General features: G+C 32.4%; 3 protein-coding genes across 4 annotated transcripts in view; 1 reads left to right on the forward strand and 2 right to left on the reverse strand.

Annotated features, from left to right (window-relative positions):
- The window catches only part of LOC110992513, a 38,848-nt gene extending 38,180 nt beyond the window's left edge, over positions 1 to 668 (reverse strand). Inside the window, exon 1 of one of the 2 annotated variants that reach the window (XM_045631899.1) lies at positions 269 to 668. In XM_045631899.1, coding sequence (XP_045487855.1) covers positions 269 to 368 — 100 coding nt within the window. In that variant the 5' untranslated portion in view covers positions 369 to 668. The remainder of the gene's footprint in view (positions 1 to 268) is intronic. The other variant, XM_045631900.1, reaches the window with a different exon arrangement.
- A 253-nt stretch (positions 669 to 921) lies between these two features.
- LOC110997108 (ribonuclease Z, mitochondrial) lies at positions 922 to 18,148 on the forward strand. Its single transcript, XM_045632023.1, has 31 exons — positions 922 to 1,381; positions 1,469 to 1,655; positions 1,788 to 1,909; positions 2,202 to 2,395; positions 2,652 to 2,740; positions 3,213 to 3,378; positions 3,538 to 3,673; positions 4,063 to 4,303; positions 4,903 to 5,057; positions 5,926 to 6,141; positions 6,275 to 6,417; positions 6,806 to 6,972; positions 7,705 to 7,900; positions 8,685 to 8,917; positions 9,212 to 9,377; positions 10,596 to 10,676; positions 11,513 to 11,623; positions 12,099 to 12,155; positions 12,516 to 12,584; positions 13,152 to 13,280; positions 13,853 to 13,942; positions 14,260 to 14,322; positions 14,782 to 14,847; positions 15,009 to 15,215; positions 15,811 to 15,900; positions 16,100 to 16,153; positions 16,388 to 16,486; positions 17,327 to 17,392; positions 17,562 to 17,669; positions 17,831 to 17,944; positions 18,015 to 18,148. The coding sequence occupies exons 1-31, from the start codon at positions 1,110 to 1,112 to the stop codon at positions 18,056 to 18,058; spliced, it is 4,131 nt and encodes a 1,376-aa protein (XP_045487979.1). The 5' UTR covers positions 922 to 1,109; the 3' UTR covers positions 18,059 to 18,148.
- On the reverse strand, positions 17,966 to 19,355 carry LOC110997109 (26S proteasome non-ATPase regulatory subunit 4). The gene has a single exon (XM_022265095.2). It carries the CDS (start codon positions 19,234 to 19,236, stop codon positions 18,157 to 18,159), a length of 1,080 nt encoding a protein of 359 aa, XP_022120787.2. The 5' UTR covers positions 19,237 to 19,355; the 3' UTR covers positions 17,966 to 18,156.
- Between the last annotated feature and the right edge of the window lie 246 nt (positions 19,356 to 19,601).

Raw genomic sequence — 19,601 nt, forward strand, 5'->3', positions numbered from 1 at the left:
AAGGCATCAAACAAAAATGCTTAGTACCTCAATAGCTAGTTTAATTTAATTTGACTGGAACTTTACTTGATTGTTTTTTTCAGAAAATACATAAATTAACTTCAAAGCATCATCTCCCAGTATGTTTTAGATTGATAAAAGGTAAATCATCTTAAATAAGCACAAGTTATGATATGATGAAGCAATAAAAAGGACATTTTTATTTTAATCACGTTTTTGTAACGTTTCCGGTAGTTAAAACTCTTTTTTGAATAATTTTATGGCTTACCATGAGGGTAGGCTAGAGGTGTTTCCCCAATGGGTAGACCAGACACAGCGCGTAGGCCAACTGAGGCCCAAAATAAAACCACCCATAACACAGCCATCATATTTACATTATTAGCACAGCCGTATTATTTTTCGTTTCATTATTTATTATTTCAATACATCACCACAACACAAAAAATTGACGACGGTCCATGACAGTTCGGCACAAACTTAATTTATAAAACCACTGCACAATATTCGCGGCTAAACTGATAAAATAATAGCATTATAAGTTCATCTCAATAACTATTTCAAGTTTATTATTTTAATTATTGGGTTTAATTCGAACATTTACATAAAAATTGCGCAATACGAATCCACAGCTGTACAAAACGCCATTTTTGATTTTTCTACTTTGGGGTTGCTATTTATCAAATTCAGACAGCAAAAGATATGTTCCAGTTTGTCACGTAAACACAAATTAACAAAATATAACAGTGACTACCAATTTGTAAACTGATTTGACACTAATTTACCTAGGAAAATCTATAAAATATAATTATAAAATTAACAATTAAATTGAATAGTACGTACTTTTTTTACTCCTCTCAAACGTCAATTGTCAATTATTAAGAAATCAAACATTGACAGTTTTGCAATTGACAGTAGCAAAAAAACATCTGTGCGGCATTTGTTCTAAATCTAAAAATCTGCCAATGTATCAATTAAAATAAATATATTTATTTACATTTAAAATATGTTAAAATTATGTTCAATAGCCATATAATTCTCATTTGAAGGAGATTGATGCATAGAAATGCTCGTAACGATTATAGACTGAATTATAAATAACCTCGAAACACATGTGCGGTAAACTCTATTTATTTACAAAAGTAGTTAGATGTAAATTCTTAAATAACGCTTATTACTCATCAAAGGGTAGTAATCGGCTGTTGGATATTTTAGCCAACATGCCGAAATCAAATACTGCGAGGATAGCTGAAGTTCAACGACAACGTCAAAAAAATGCTAAGAAGGGTGATAAGTACGGTCCCAGCACAATTTACCTCCAAGTATTGGGCTCAGGGGCTCGAGGAGCACCAAATACGTTATATCTCTTCACAGATCAAAAGCGGTAAACTTCCTTTTGTTGAAATTACTGTTTTGGTATAGTTGACATAGTGAATGTATTTGTAAATTAATCTATAACAAACTATTCCAGATATATGTTCAATTGTGGAGAATGCACACAGCGTCTAGCTCATGAGCATAAAGTGAAGCTATCCAAACTAGACCACATTTTTATTACAAGTAAGACCTGGAAGAATCTGGGAGGTCTACCTGGTCTGTCACTTACATTGCAGGATGTTGGTGTTCCTAATATCACATTACACGGACCAGAAGGCCTGGTAAATATTAATTTCAAGCTCAAAGTTTGCAATGACCAATCAAAAATATTATTTTCTGAAATGTATAAAGAAAAATGCTTTGCTATATACTTAAAATAAAAAAAATATCCATAATTTATTTCATCATTTCAGGATGAACTTTATAATGCAACAAAAAGATTTGTTATCATGAAAGATTTAAATGTTACAATGGCAAAATGTAGCCCCAGTGAAGATTATGAAGATAATGTTATGTCTGTAAAGTATGTGATACTGTAAGTATTTAAAATCTTTATTATAATGGAAAACTATAGAAATGCTTCCATATTACTAATAATATATTTCTAAATTAAACCTATTGCACCCTCTGTCTTAATTCAAATTAAGTCTGTTGTGTATGTTTTATTTAATTGCAGTATATGTAAATAATTATTTGGTATAATTAAATTTCCTACAATTGATAATAATGCTTACATTAATCTAGCAAAACTACACATTCTTAGTAGTAAATAGTTACAATATTTTGAATTCTTAAATTGAAACTATGATTAATGTGTATCTTTTAAGGAGCCCCCAACAAACCTTATTTCCTGAAATGAAGCCAGTAGCTAAGAAACCAAAGTTGGACTCTTCTCCAGATCATCCTAGCAAGCAAGAACAAGATTTTGAAGAGTTTATTCACGATGATACAGATTACTATAGGCGTGAAACAGACAGAAGTAAAAATACTAAACAAAAATCAAAAGTATCTTTTGAGAAAGGTGTGTTCCATGTTTGATAGCCAGCTATTTTCACAATTTTAACAGAAAAACTAAATAGTAAATAAAAAAGAGACTTAAAAAGCACACATAAATAATTAAAATACATATATAATGACTCAAAGAAACAAGACTTTAAACCATTAAAACTATTTTCTTGATACTCATATACATGCTGTACTAAAAACATTAAATCAATACAGAATTTGTGTTCTTATGCAACTTTTAATTACATTATATTTATTTTATTAACTTTTAGAGAAAGAAAAGAAAAAGCCAGAAAAATTACACCATGTGATACCAAAAGTCACCAATAATTGTAGTGTGGCATATATTTGTACATTAAAGGTAATTGAAACTCCTTGAAAGATTATTTACATTTAATAAATTCTAGTCTACTTAATATCTGTTATAGAAATATTGAAATCAATACAAAATCATTAATGTATCTTTTTCAAGCATAAGATTAGGCAAAAGAACTGTAAAACTTTTGAATATATTTGGGTTAAATAGCTTTAATTTTTTTTATCGATTGAACTATACTCAAAAAGTGATAGTCATACCAGATGACATTTTTATTAATTACCTAATACAATAGAATTCAGCCGGGACCTTTGATTTTGGAAAATATTACCTGTATGTTATTCTAAACGATGTTGTCATAAACGGTTTTGACTGTTCAATTAAAGTTTTGACAAAATTAAGTTAATTGTATATTAACATCCTTAAATACAATGGAGTTTTACTAATTTTTCCTGTATTACTTCCATCTACTACTACTATCTATACTTAAATTTTATATTTAAAAACAATTTTACAGAAACGTTTAGGTACCCTAGACTTAGAGAAATGTGTTGAAATGGGAGTGAAACCTGGTCCAATGTTAGGGCAACTAAAGAGTGGACAGGATGTAGTGTTGCCAGATGGAACACTTGTGATGTCAAAGGATGTCAAAACACCAGATGACCCTGGACCTGTGTTTATTGGTGAGAAATAAATATTATTTAAAAGCAACAAAATGTCTTTAATAATAATATGGCTATGCCTTTTTTTAAATATAACATTTACATAACTAGATGTAACATTCAAAGTCTATATAAGAAACATATAAATTGTACTATAAATATATATATTCTTTATTGTAGTACTGGAATTGCCAGACATCAAATGGCTGAAGGAGGATGAATTTGCAGCTCATTTTGACAACGACACCAATCCATCTGAAAACATTCCAACTGTTATAGTACATTATACACCACCACATGTTTTCCATCATCCCAAGTGAGTTAAATCATTAATTTGTACTTACATTAAAACAATTAAAATAATAATAAATTTTATTCAAATTTAATAATGTTTAGAGAATTGTATTTCTTTATTTTATTTTAGTCTACTAGGCTCATTCACATGTATATTTAATGCCCTTTTGAATATAATAATACGAAATTTAAAAATGTGCCCTCCGGAATGTGAGTGATATGTGAAAAACTACAGATCAGATTTTGCTGCAATTTGAAATATTCCTAAAATTGAAATATATTAGACTCACAAATATATATGCATGCACTTATTAATATAAGCGGCATGCTGGAAAACTTAAATAGATATATTTTTCAAATATTATTCAATCAACTGTCCTAATGTTTTCATTTAATTGAATTAAATTCTAGGTACCAAGCGTTCATGTCTCTATTTGGTACAAATACACAACATCTGATACTCAACGGGCAAAACTCTTGCCTTGGCTCGGAAGCAGTTCATAAGACCCAACACAAGCTACATTTGCTGGATCCAGACATATTTCCCTTACTAAAGGATCTGAGTGTTCCTGCAGTGTGGAATGCCCATCCACCACTTCCGAAGACCAGTAGCCCAATACGATTAAAGGGATTGGAGGAGTTGAAGAATAAGGTATAAAAAAACAAAAAAACAAAAAAAAAAAAAATTACCTTTTAAATACTTTCTGGTCTTAAATATACATTTTTGTACATCCCTTTTAAGTTCTGTAACCTGTGTTAGGGATGCACACTCTTTCCTATATGTTGTTTCTTAATAAAGGTCTAATCTAAATAAAAACAATGAACTTACATACTAAGTAGTACTTATAAAAAAAAAACCCAAAATCTAACTAAAGTTTACACCAAATCGTAAAAAGTAGAAGTAAACTACAAAAGTAGGGTAGATAAGGGTAGGTATGTAGAATACTTAAATTGTATATGGGCTAATATATAAGTTGATTATGAGTTTTAATATATGTGAATGTGTTGCGGTCAAAAATTTAACTAAATTAGTTAAAATTTAAATGTATTATATTTTTCTTATTTAAAAAACGACAGTTATCTTAGCTCTTCAACAAGGAACTTATTTCAAAAATATAATACAATACAATCAGGCGAACATTCGAGAATTTTAAAATATTTACAACGCCTAACTACTTTTTCTCTTGTAATTTATTCCCGCATGTCTATTATGCTTGCATGTTGGTGGTGGCATATAGTACTAATTTTTAGATTGCCGTGGCCCAGTTCCAGACGATTATAAACATGGAAGGTTCGGGGCAGGGAGTGGGAGAGGGAGAACATACAAATGATAGTGCACGGCTGAATTTCATGGCTGCTAGGACCCTCACTATGTTTCATTTACGGCCTAAGAGGGAGTTGGATAGGTAAGAATACTTATTCATATTATTTATGTTTAAATACAGCTGGAATTATTATTTAATTCATTATCATTACAGGGCACATAATTGTATATTTTACTATTAACTTTATACATTTATTTACGATTTTTGTCTCATAATGGTATCGTAAATTATTAGATGAAAATTTTTCGTCTTTCTAGGTGCACAATCAGAATAATGTTTATCAACCTAAGCTTGGGTTCATTAATATATTTTCCGTCAAAAGAAATGCTTTATTAACTCAGGAAATTAATTTTAAAAATTTTTTTTAAACACAGTTAAAGTTGCACATAGTATTGTCTTTTATTAACATAACTTTTACACATTTAAAGAAAAACACTTTTTTACGGATTATAGTTATGTATTAATAAAATATAAACTATAATCCGTAAAAAAGTGTTTTTCTTTAAACAGTTAAAGTTACTCAAAATACTATATCTTATAAATTAATAGTTTCTCTTTAAATGGAATCCCGCTGTTGGCATTAATAGCTCAGCTTGGTCTGTTTTGGCGAGCGTAGCTAATACAAACTAATAGTACAACTAAAAATGATATTAATTTAACACTAGTAGCGCCATCGATGTGTCAGCCTACGAACTTTTCGGCTCACTTAATATGCTACGCGGTCTTTCTGTGACATATTTCGTTTCATTTTAGTTAAAATTCTTTGGCACTGTTATATATTTTATGTACGAATATTTATTTACTTAAACATATGAACAATAAATCATAAAAATCGAAATAAATTTTGCAATTTTTTTATTTGATTATTCTTCAATATATGAAAGTGTATTTCAATCTTCGATCTGCTCTGATCAGAATCTGAATTTTAGTCATTTACAAATCTCCTCAGGTCAGCGGAACCAAAACTGCACATCCAAGATTATATCCAAGAAACGATGGATGTGGATGGATTTGTACCCAGCTTAGAACAATTTCGAACCCTGGTAGACAACCTTCGGTATGCAAAGAGTGACGCCAGGGAGTTTCCCAAAGTGGTCTTCTTGGGTACCGGATCCTGTATACCCAGTAAGACTAGGAATACTAGTGGAATTGTTCTTCAAATCGAGTAAGTGAAATAGTATAGAAACAGGCAAAGAAAGTACTCATTTGTCCCTTTTCGTCACAGCCTGAACACAGTTGTACAGAAAGAGACAGTCTTACAGCTAATACTGATATTGCTTATTAATTTATTTTTACAGCGAAAATCGCTCAATGCTGTTAGACTGTGGTGAAGGCACATTTAATCAACTGGTACGATTTTACGGACCAAAACGCGTGAACACTTTCCTGAGGTCCTTAAAGGCTATTTTCGTGTCTCATTTACATGCTGACCATCATATTGGTATGTATTTTATTTGTTTATACGTAATCTTACAGCTACACATATAATATAATATATAACATATAACAGTAAGATAAACAGATTACATTGTTAAACAAAATATAGGAAACTGATATTTAATTTAAACAAACAACAAATTATTGAAAAAAAAAAATGTGTGGGTACTTATGTACCCGCATTCTTTTCGCGGCTTCTTTTGCGTAACAAGATAAAAATCTTTTCAAGAATTTTATTCTGCGTTTTTAGAATAAAATACACTAACAATAAAAAATGTTTCAATACATTAAAAGCTTTATTATAACGCATTAACTAGTTACATAAATTGTATTTAAATATCACAAAAAACTAAAATGTTGAATATAGCTAACTTCAGGGTGTCAATTTGCAGGTTTAATGGGCGTTCTTCAAGCACGACGTCACGCTTTGGAGGAGATTTCAAGTGACGACACGTTGTACTTGTTAGCGCCTGGCCAAATTGTGACTTGGCTTTCGAAGTACGACCAACAATTTGAGTCTATACGGAATGAGTTCACTTTGATACCCAATCAGAATTTGGTAAGTGCTTTTGATTTTATTATCAGTTTAATTTTAACCATGTAATTCACAAATATTTATATGTTTAATATTTACGGCGAGTGGATCAGGCTTTGGAGTCTGACGTTGATTTTTCTTGTCATGCAAGCGGTGGAAGCTGGGAATCGCGCGAAAAAAAATATTTTTTATATTTATCATATGTAAGCTCTCCGATATCCAGATTGAGCATTTTGATAAACAAGCTAGGTCTAGATATCCATAGTTGCTCCCCTCACACTTTAAAATCGATTTTTGTTTAGTTTTTTGTAATTGTTTTGTAGTTGTTTGTAATGTTTGTTTTGATTAAAAATTGTTTCGATTGAAATTTGTATGTGCTCTAATGAATGTAATGTTTGCCTCTAATTGCTTGTCACATTAAAAATTGTATTTTGTTTTTTGGAATTGTATTTTTACCAATGTATCAGTGTGCCGAACGTTGGCAAACTTTATCAATAAAAATTAAAAATTACTAAAAAAATGTATAATATATTATAAAAAATAATATATAGCTTTCTATTTTTTAAATTGACATATTTAACATACAGATAACATAAATCATATATAACAAAAAAAAAAGATTTTTTAAACTTTTTTCCAAATAAATAAAGTCAATAAATAAACTTTAATCAATATATTGTTCTCTTTTATAATTTATTGACTACTATCATACCTAAAATCTTTTTTGAACCCAATATTTTGCTCAAAAATTTTCAGTTAGAAGCAAAACTATCAGATCCCCCGAACACAGACATCACATCTGCAGTGTTAGCGGGTATTGGTGTTGAGAACATCACGTCCTGTCTGGTCTCACATTGTCCTAATGCTTTTGGGGTCGCCGTTCAAGTAGACGAGAAGCACAAAGTCACTTATTCCGGAGACACGATTCCTTGTGAAGAGCTGGTTAAGATCGGTAAGATTTTTATGTTTTTCGATATTGAATTTTATTTGTAAGGAATTTTTAAACATTTTTGTAGAGTTTGTGTGTAAAATCAATAACGATGCAGTCACATCGTAATTATAAATGTTAATTTGAATTCAGTGATTATTCTATAAATAGGTATAAATATAAGTAAATATATGTAATGTTACAAATTTACAATTTTGAACCTATTAATACTATATTTAGTTAAGTATGACTTCCACTTGTCAAATGCAATAGAATTTACGGTAAAAAGAAAATCTTCCGATTTTATTTGAATTACCGCCCGCTTAAATAATTGGTTTTAAATGCTAACAACAGTTTTGTAAGCTTTTAAAGATGCAAAAAATTTAGTTATGTTAACAGGGCAGAATTATCTGTTTTATTTAAGCCAAAGACAATTTTTTACCCGGGGATTAAAGTTAAAATCCGCCAGCGTAAGCAGCGTGGATTGTCTAAATATATATATATAATATAATAATATATATATAATATAATAAAAAAAATACAGTTAATACCCTAAGTATGACTTCCGCTTGTCAATATATTTTTGAAATACGGGAGATGACTCCTGTTTAGTATGAACTAAATGTCGAAAATACTTTGAAATTCCGTGTCCATGATACCGTGGATGACACAGATTTACAAAAAAAAATCGATACCTTGAACACAGTTAAATAATTTAGCTAGTTAAGTACGACTTCCGCTTGTCAAATGCATAATACTGTAAATACGGAAGTCATAGTCTGGGGTTAAGACCAAAAACATTTTTAAGGCATGAACTCTACACTTCTCATCCACGAAGCAACGATGGAAGATGAATTGGCAGACGAAGCTCGCACAAAAATGCATTCAACGACCTCTCAAGCGATAGATATAGGACGGAAAATGAACGCAACATTCACAGTTTTGACGCACTTTAGCCAGAGATACGCGAGATTGCCCCGACTTAACGCGCACATTTTGAACGATAATAAAAGTGTTGGTATCGCTTTTGATAATATGCAGGTGAGAATTTATTTAGTAGTTATAGACAATATAATTATTGCATTTTAATTTTTACTCTATGGTGTATGGACAGTTTCTCTGTGCTGTGTGTCTTTGGTTGTGTCCACATCTTATTCCGCTTCTCATACATTTTTGTTTGTAGCAATAAACCCCCGCGCATCTATTCAAAATTGTTCCCGTCTTCTTAGTTCCAAAAGACCAACTCCCAAATTTACACATGTAATTAATAATAGACATTAAATCCTAATCTAAATCTAAATATTTTTTGATATTTTTCTGATCATATTTTTTTAGATTACTATGAGCGATTTGGAGCTTCTACCACACATGTATGCTCCCCTGCAGCTAATGTTTGCTGAACATTGCGTGGAACTGGAACTAAAAGCGGCCATGAGACAGAAGCACAAGGAGAGGCAGGCGTCCGCTCCTAACATACCTACTTCCGGTATTGTACAGTTAAAATAATTTATTGAACCGCCATTTTTACAGACAGTACATATATGTATATTTTAATAAAGAAGCAAATCGTTATTAATATTTGCATCGAACCTAAAGCAAGCTGCTAAATATATATGTCGCAGCCAACTAGCCTAATTAGCCGTTTAACTAACGGCCGGAAAAAGATTCAGCCGTAGCGTTCGTTACAACATTAAATAAACTGGCTAGCTTATGCTTAGGACATTCGTACGATAGAGCCATTATTTGGCAGAAATAAAAAAGTGACATCCAATTTTTTTTTTAAATTAAATGGCTTAAGTCAAATTCACATTATTTATGTCACTACAAACTTCCCTTATACTTGTTGTTTTTCATGGAAGTTATGGTTTTTCCGACGCCATATTGACACTTTCAATAGTTTCTATTTATGATTAAATTAACAGTCAACAGGCTAGGCAAGTAATGAAACGTCATCGATCCGAGTCATTTGGCTAGCTGTTTGACTAACTGGCTATACATCCTTTAGGCCGTTAGTTAAACGGCTAGGCTATTAATTGAACAGCTTATTAAGCTAGTTGCCTGCGACATATAAATGATAATAGAACATCTGACTGAATAGGGTAAAGTAGAAACTTGTATCGAATGATGTAATTCATACACACGAATGAATGTTTTATCTCTTATTTATGTTACTTTAGTTTGTTATAAATAATGTTCTAGTTATTATAGATGTAATATTAATAGTTATGTCAGAGGATTTTGTATGACTTCTGTATGTAGAACATTGGAATTGAGTCATTATTAATGTTTACTTTAGGTTTAGTACTGGCAAAAGTATGTTAAGTTTGAACTGTTAAATATGGTAAATAAAGTATTTTGAATACTCTATCGTTGTTTTATTACTAGTAGTACCTGTATGTAGTCAGTAGATTTTCGGTAGTTCATGTTCTGTAATTTGTGGGTTGATAAATATGGTGTACAAGATGTATTACTAATTGGGAATAAATAGTAAACACGTGTTTACAAGTAAAGTGTCAGACAAAATTGTTTTAATTAAGTTTTATTTAAAATGTCAGGGGGTCATAAGATCCCTTTAGCTTTAACTTATCAACTGCTTAGCTGAGTAATAATTATAGAGTTTTGGTTAATTATAACTTCGGGAAATATGTATTGAAAAAAAAACTAGTTTAAAACGGATGAGTTATTTATTTTATTTTTATTACCTACTGGATATTTGCAGGTGCGTCCAGTAGAACTCGAACGAACAGTCAGACAGCATCACAAGAGGATAAACTAAAATATAGAGAAAGCAATTCATCTCGTAAGATTATTTGATCTTACACTATTCATAAATAATTAGAATGCATTAGAATTAAAGCATTTTCTTTTCTGTATATAAAGTTCCTGAATTACGGTTTTTCAAATAAATTTTGTTTAGATGAAGTTTTTAAAATCCAACTATACAAATTGCTCATCTTAAAATTAAGTTAAGCTATCGATTAACTGCGTACAAACTTGTAAAGAAAAGTAACCAAAATCACGATGTGCGTACTTCCATTCTTGGTTCCAAACAAGGCGCAGAAGTCTGTCCAATAAAGGTCAAAGCACACATCAACTCGGAAAGGTATCACCTTTACCTCGACCCGTTCAGTATTGTTTGTATGAAACTGCAACGTACACTAATCGGAATAGTAACGTAATCGCCTCAATTCGGAACAGGCTCCGTACCGGTGCGTGGTCAACTTGCAGTTCCCTCGCTTTTGACTCTCCGTACCCGGGTTTTCATCCACCCTTCGCTCCGACATTTCTACCGAAACCGAGACGTAGTAAGCGCGGCCTTAGCCGAAGCCGTACGTACACGAGCTGCCGATACGCTTTGGTTACGTACATACGTCAGGTTGACGCCTTGTTCTTCTCAGAACAAGACCTCCTGGTAGTCTTGCGAACGGATGGCGTAGTTTTGCTCTTTCGCGAATTTTGTAAACGTTTTTGACATTCATAAGCATGCCTTAAGTCGGATCTAAACTGAATAAATAAATTTTGATTGATTGATTGTTGACGGCGACGAGAATACGGTGACGATCCCTTTCTGAGTTGATATGTGCTTTGATCTTAAAGGTTTTAGATGATTGAATACGTCATACGTTAATTTTTTAGGATTAAGAAGGGAGAGCAAATGTGCCTCTGTGACAAGTGATGCGGTGAATTCCAGCTGTCGCAGCAAGTCTTGTTCATCGCCTCGTCGTTCCCCGATTTCAAGGTTTTCTAGTAAGGATGATTTGCATTCATTTTGATGTTCATTTAACATTCGATACAGAAAACCAAAAACATATACGAATGATCAATGGTTGTTTGATTGACAGTAGTTATATATTAAACAATAATAAATACAGATGTATTTTGCGATACAGTCAAAAGGGCTTTTTTTAAATTTTCATTTTTACTTGTCTAGTATAGAACAGTGCTGGCCTAGTAGCTTAAGTGTCTCATCCCTGAGGTTCGAACTCCGGATGTGCACCAAGAATATGTGAAACATCGTGAGGGTTGCTTGCCTTAGATCCGAGCATGTGTCAGGCACAGGAGGCTGATCACCTATTTGCCTATTAGATGGACAAATCATCATTCAATAGATAGAACCTAAAGCCTTAAAGGTTGTGGCACTAATTGGGTTTATCAAATATATGTAGGTACTATTAGTAAAAAACGTATGAAGGTAGAAACAAAAATTGGATATATTTGTCAGATTCTATGAACGGGAGTGGAGCTCAGTCAACAGAAAGATCACGAAGTAATAATTCGAGTAAGTATAAAATCGTATATTTGGATCGTTATCAATCGGTTTTAAGCAACTTTTCAATAGAAGAGTACGTATTAGTATCTGATATATGTTGATTGGTATTGTTATGAGAATTAGCCAGCCTGACGTTAAAAGGCCGGCAAGGCACCCGCAACCTCTTTGGCATTAAGTGTCAAATGAGATAAAGAGGCCTTCCCTTTGCCTTCTATTATGCCATTGATAATTTATATATGATAAAGAATGTTGGAGCATAGTATTTCAATACTCTATAAAAATACACTAGATCAAACAGTATCTACATTATGTGGTCCAGAAACTTGCGTGTTGATATTGTCCATTGAATGTAAATATTTGTATTAATAGCTCGATCGGCTGCGTCACATAAACCAAATGAAAAAAATACTATTGAACAAAAACCCCGGGATGTCAATTGTAAGTATATTAATATATATTAATGATTTGAGATCAAAATTTTGGAATGTTGTTGGGCCAGATAGAAATTATTCACACTATATCAGTCTTCCAATACAAATAAAAAAATAATTGAATTTTTTAGAGTTCGGCAGAGTGGCCGAGAGATTGGGGGGGGGATTATGTTATAAAAATTTAAATGCGTTAAATGCTAAAGTAGTTAGCTTGATTTCCTTTTTATATTAACGTTACAGTAATAATTAATTAAATTAATTTTAAATATCTGTTACCTATAAAATTTAAGATATATTTGTCGAATTACGGCTACACCCAACCCCATAGAAATTAATTGAAACATCATGATTTGTAAAAAGAATGAAAGAACGTAGAAATTTTTGGCTGTAAAGTAACCTAATGTAATTGACTGGGAACTGGGACAGTATCATTTACATCATTCATGTTGTTCGTTTTTTTTATATTTTGGTCCAAAGACTTACAGACTTAAAGAACGATAGAAAAAAAAACTGTTTTAAGGTGGGGTCGTGACATGACAAATTAATCAAATGTAATTTAAAACAAACATTACAGCGCATTCACGAAATAAAAATTCTCCAAGTAACTATTCATCTAAGTCAGCTGAAGCAAGAAAGGAATTAAAACCTGGTAGAAATGGTCAACGACACACATGTGACAGTACTGTTGCATCGTCGAATGCAGGTAAAATATTATAAATCTCTGAGCAGTTTTTCATTAATCACTATTAGAAATGGGGGTTGGTGGTACAAGAGGGTATATTATGTATTTTAATCCCAAATATTGGGGTCAAATCCGTATTACACAAAATAACATTACGACCTTATTCTCAGACCCACCGAATACACACGAAACATAAAAAACGAAGTTTTGAAGGAAAATTATATTGTACTTTTTGTAAGTTCGTTCAAAACCGTTAATAATTCGTTATTTTTTATAATTTTCCTCAATTTGGATGATGTTCATTCATATAAATTATGACATTTTATAATATATAAGAACTATTTTCAGTATCTCATTAATGGTCCTTCGCGGCCGAAATTTTTCAGACTTTTTTCGATTGACTAGTAGTCATGACTGAAAATATTACTTTTTAACGTTGAAGCAAATCTTTATTAATATTATGAGGAATGCAAGATTTACATTTGTATGCTTGTAACGAATAAACTCGAAAACTCGACCGATTCCGAAAATTCTGTTACTGTTAAGTCGTATCATGACTACCGCATGTTAATTAAAAAGAGAAATTATTACAGATTCACCAAATGGATATGGAAAACCTTTAGTCACGCCAATGAATAAAAGACTTTTAGTAAATCGGAATGGCCGTCCCGTTTCTTCGCCAGGTAGGTAATTTATTTGTGAGCGTTATTTTAATTATTTTCATTTATAATAACACCTCAATTAAGAAATATGATATGTTAATATTACTAACAGTACAGACTACCACTCCTCTGAAGCATTGAACAGTTTTTGCTTCATGGCCAAGTTTCTGTTGCAATTATAAATGCCGGCATCTCACACTAGAAACCGTTTTGAGCGTCCCCTAGTCTTGTTTATCCCCCTAACAAGACTACAGGACTAAAAAAACAATTGCTTCCTTTTAAAAAAACTTAAAATAATTATAGAAACGATATCTACTTAAATATTGTATTTTTCTTAGCCCCAAGCAAGATACCTCTACCGCAGTTTAGTAGCAGTCGATCGCCTTTACTCTCTTGGAAAGGTAAGCTCGTACTCAATTATTTATTATACAATATTAAAGTGGATCTAATATCTTTAATGGTGATGAATCTTATATATTTTCTCAATTGTGTTACCCTTAGAATAGAGTAAACAACGGTATCGGATAGAAACGAAATCTTTAAGGTTGTATTAGAAAACTAGACCATGTGACTAAAACTATTCTGAAATAGCCTGAAACAAGAATAATTTTATGCAAATCCAAAAATGTTTGGTATATAATAGAGCCTCTCTTGAAACGGTCAGCAAGCTAAAATGTTATTAATGACCGTGTCAGCTTGCTGAAAACAACTTAGATAAAGTTGTTGAAAAAATAGAGAAATATTTCCTTCAGTTCGTTTTCCGTAGAATATGAATTTCAGATCTCTTATTGACTCGGGTTTTAACTAGACTAGTTTGCCGTTTAGCAAAACTTTAACAGATTATATGACTATTTTTCAAGCGGAAAACAGACCCACCTCATCGAGTTCGACACCAAAACGTGACCTCAGCAAAGTTAGCATTCTATGTGAGTTATTTTGTTTCTTACCTATTTTCATTGGGTATGGGTAAAAAAATTTAATATTTTGCCTTATTGACATTTATGTTGTAAATCCATATCGTACGTGCGTATTTGCCATGGTTATTGATAGTGAAATACCGAGGGTAGTTAAAATAATTCTATTTCAGTAATAGACATGGTTATCAGCATTTCTACCCACATTTTACTCTGGAGGCTTTACCGCATTGTCGCATGCTTATCGTACTTACAATGGCAGTTTATGATAACAATAATAGCAGTTAGTTATTTGTTTTGGACAGCCAATAAGACGTGTAAAGATAAGCGACCCAATACAAGAGAGACAAGAAATCCTCCACTCATGGCGTTCAATACTAGTAAGTTTTCAAATCAAATCAACATTTCTTTATTCAATTTAGATGCGACTTAGGGCATGCTTATGAATGTCAAAAACGTTTACAAAATTCGCGAAAGAGCAAAACTACGCCATGCGTTCGCAAAATTACCAGGAGGCCTTGTTCTGAGAAGAACGGGCAAGAAACTCAGCAAGTTTTACCCTCCCTCTACATACAATAATTCAAAGGAAAATGTCAAAAACCACAACGTAATTTTGCGAGCTTTCTTAAAGACATCATATGGCGATATAAGTGCTTATTAATCTGACATATTTCATCAAAAGTATCCGCAGTTCAGAAGAGCAGTATCTGCACATAAAGGTGAATGTTTCTGTCTGCTTCACTAATCAATATCTATTCATCGTATTGAGAAGTTTATTGTGATACAATTTTACTAGTATAATATTTGTGTTGTCAAAAATTATGTAATACCTATGATCACATTATTTGTTGGACTTGCTCATGATACACGTAAAACATTGTTTTTGATTACAATTTTTATAGATAGTTATTTGAAGGCATGTACTATTACTATATACTATTAAAAGAAATGTAATGAGTCGTGTTCTTAATATAGCTGTCAAGGTAAGACCACGGCCACCATCTCCTGAGCTAAAGAGTGGTTTGGCGCCAGCAAGATCAGCCCCCGCGAATAAGAAGCCTCAACGTGAGCTTCGAGTCATATTATGTAGATAGCATGTGGTTGTTGATAGCTTTGAGTTTTGAATGCAATTTATAATGAGTCATAGTTGGTTGCGGAACATATGAAAGGCCTCTGATCATTATACCTATGAAACAATCTATTGATTCCATAAATGCGGATTGGACTCTTAAAATAAAATTAAACATATTTTAATTATTTTCAGACTTAACAGGAACGAAAAGTACAAAAGCCTCAAGAAATAAACAAAAAATTCAAGGTAAGTATAATTTTTAAGCAATGTTGAATGTTTTATCAAAATTAGGTATGTTAATATTAAACTTATACCTAAATTTCTTATTTTCTTCACTTAGGCTTCAATTAAGAATAAATATTGTAAGCAAATACTTTATACTAACTCATTAGGTACATTAATTTACACCAATTACATTATAATTATTTTGTGGCAGCAGTAAATATTCCTATTACAACTAGGTGCCTTGTCTTGTTACAGATGATGTCAAATCGAATGCCTCTTCGCACAAATATTTGAATAATCAAAACAATGAAATGTTCGGACATATCAAGATGCCGACGATTATAAAAGCCAATAGTAAGTTCTAAAAGATCACTTATTTGTTTGTAATATTACGTTGCGGAGTTGTTTTATGTATGTATAGATTACCCGAAGACGCGAGGAGGACTTCACATGCCTAAAACTCATATTTTACAGGATATCTCTTATTATCAGGATATATCTTATTAATTATCAAGAAATTAGTAAATCATATTTTATTTGATACACAATATGACGCCTTTTAATCAGTTACACCATACCCGAAAAAAAAAACATTTATTGATATAGCGATATTTACCATCGGTCGGACAGGGATGTGCTGCCCACGTATATAAATAGATCATTCGCGCTGCCCATTGATGTTGTGACCCGTTTGCTACAATAGCTAGAAGTGTATAGGGTAATATTTCCGACAGGAGTAGTAGCAAAGGCTGACAGTAAATGGTAGTATAAGGCGATAACGTCAGACAGGGGCAGGGTCACCGTGTATAAAGATGGTCAGTCATCTTTCTAAAGACTTGCCCATTTCTCTCGCTGACAAGAAAAGAGAACAGCGTTTCTGTGTTACTATGTGTTGTACAGGTCAGGACTGTCCATGGGCTTTAGTCAAGATGGCTTACAAGAAGTAAGAGCATTAAACAAGGGAGTGGGGTAAAATTTGCGCATCATCTCACAGCGCGGGAATCAAACGTTAAATGACAGCTCGTGTCGACAAATTTTCATACAAATTTAGTTTTCGACTTTCTACATACACTACTGTTAATCAATCTTGTCTAAGCCCTTATATTGCTGAGTAGCCAGGACAGGACTGACAAAATTCAAACAAACCACAATTAAAATGACTTAAAAGTGTGTACATATTTTTATTTCTTACAGGTGAGGTTACCAGTCATAACGAAATTTCGGCACATATTAAGACCCCTTTTATTGGGAAACCAAGTTGTAAGTTGTAAAACAAAAATATTAATTTAAAATATCTTTAAAGACAATGTACCAATATGTTAGTAGTTTACATTTAGTAATAACATGTATACCTATAAAAATAAATTTGGTTTTTCCCCGAAATGATAAAATCGAGATATGTACTTACTCTATCATTATTTATTTTCAGTTGTAAATTATGGCAGTAAAAGTTTTAAGCCGCAGTTGGAAGATATAAAGAGTTCACATTTTGTACTCAATATGAAGAATCAAGAACACTCCGTAAAAAAGAACTGTCGTAAGATATTTTCTTTCTCTAACAAGTAGCCTTTCATGTAATTGTTAACTTAATAAAAAGGTTTTGAAATTGGTCTTTGATTTCTACAACAGAAAATATTGGAATAGGGTTGTAGGTTAATAATTAAGTGTATTTAAATAATTGTAAAATTCTACTTTTAGACTCACCTAATACTTCTATACAAAAACCACAACCACTAATTGAGGAACAAAGAAGAATAGCTCTCCTTCAGGCTAAAAATAAATTCAAGTCAAAAAAGTTTTGGGATGATGCAAGTATGCTTAATAAAACATTACTATGTGTACATTTCTTTATTAAACCTAATGCAAATGTCTATTATTACAGGATATGAGAAAATAGAAGGACTCAACTGGGTATCTTGGAAGTAAACTGTTCATGGTGAAATATGTATATATTTATTGTTGTGTTTGACAAAATTGTTGCAAAGTTACGAGCATAATTAAATAAAAAAATTGAAAAATATCTTTCAATTTTCCTTGGAACCAGAACCTTTACCATCCTTATCCTTTTGATCTTTATCGTCCTTCTCATCCTTATCTTTCTTGATGGTGGACATAGCATTTCTGATTGCTTCACTCGAAGGATCAACACCAGGTAAATTTTCAAGAACACTCTGAAGGAATGCTGGATCATTCATGACTTCAGCATATTCTTCAGGAACATCCATGCTTTCTTCAGCCTGTGGGGCATCTTGTTGCATACTCATTTGCATTGCCAAAGCAATCTGGTCTTCTTCTGATAATTCCATTGGTTCACGCCCAAGAGCTACGCCAGTATCTTGACCTTCCCCAGCTTTGGGTGCTTCACCCTCTGTTCCTGCTTGTTGGCGCCGAGACTCTTCCTCTTGACGCTGTCTTTGTTCTTCCATAGACACCCTCAGAGCTAAAGCAAGCTCAGGATCTTCATTGGGATCAACACCAAATTCAAATGGTGACAAACCAGATCCAGATGGGCCAGCACCGTCCCCACCAATAACTGCACTAGAGATCAAAGCTTCAGATAATACAACACATCCTCCAGCTGGTACTGACACTAGATGGCTACCACCTGACGTGTTGTCTTTTCCATTGAGAGTATTCACAAACGTTGTGAGAAGAGGATTATTTTCGGAATCCTCTCCAAAAGAAATTACGTCACAATTGACCTTCTCCTTTTTGAGTCTCTTGGCGAGTTTAACAAGCTCTTTTTCATCAGTACTTACAGGGGAACCAACAAATACAACAATGCGCATCTTGTGATTCTTTCCTTGGCGATGCTTAAGAGCTAAATGCGCGATTCTGATACCAGTTAAGATGTTGATATTACCATTTGGCTGCACTCTGTGAAGTTTAGAGAGTATGCGTCCAACATCGCTAGTTAAAGTAGCCAATACTTCAACATTAGCTAAAGTTAATAATCCAACATTATTCTCAGGATTTGATCGTGTTTTAGAATGACACACCAAATTTACTGCATCTTGTTGGGCCTGTAGTCTAGTAGGCAAAAAGTCTCCATTTCTCATGTAATCGCTGTTATCGACACAAATCATAGTGCTCTCCAATACCATCTTGGCTGGTAATTAATATAAATCTTCAAAGTAAATCTTTTGTTTCTTTTTTCGATAAATTAATCCACAAAGCAAAATTGTTTTCTACTGACAATGACAAAAAGATTTTGCTGTCTAATGTTACAGATACACAAAATTTTAAAACATCACAAGGTACATGCACAGATTATGCTTATAGCCATTTTTTTAAAGTAGCTACTTTAAACTGTCAGTAAATTTTAAAAGATTAGACTAGAAGAAAAAAAGTAAGATACTGCTACGTAGATATGTAGGAAAACTAAAACTAATTGAAAATATTTTAGCTTTTATGATCTAACTCTAATGTTTTTAAATGTATTCATTAAACAGAGATCAACTAAATGACT

Source organism: Pieris rapae, chromosome 17 (genome assembly GCF_905147795.1).
Source record: "Pieris rapae chromosome 17, ilPieRapa1.1, whole genome shotgun sequence".
NCBI lineage: Eukaryota > Metazoa > Arthropoda > Insecta > Lepidoptera > Pieridae > Pieris > Pieris rapae.

What these genes read in the sequence shown, in the direction of transcription:
- LOC110997108 (XM_045632023.1), top strand. Translation starts at nt 1,110, where the DNA reads ATGTGCGGTAAACTCTATTTATTTACAAAAGTAGTTAGATGTAAATTC. An exon ending in CTCTTCACAGATCAAAAGCG is followed by an intron (nt 1,382 to 1,468) that starts GTAAACTTCCTT and finishes AAACTATTCCAG; the next exon opens with ATATATGTTCAATTGTGGAG. An exon ending in AAAACCCCGGGATGTCAATT is followed by an intron (nt 12,585 to 13,151) that starts GTAAGTATATTA and finishes CAAACATTACAG; the next exon opens with CGCATTCACGAAATAAAAAT.
- LOC110997109 (XM_022265095.2), bottom strand. Translation starts at nt 19,236, where the DNA reads ATGGTATTGGAGAGCACTATGATTTGTGTCGATAACAGCGATTACATG.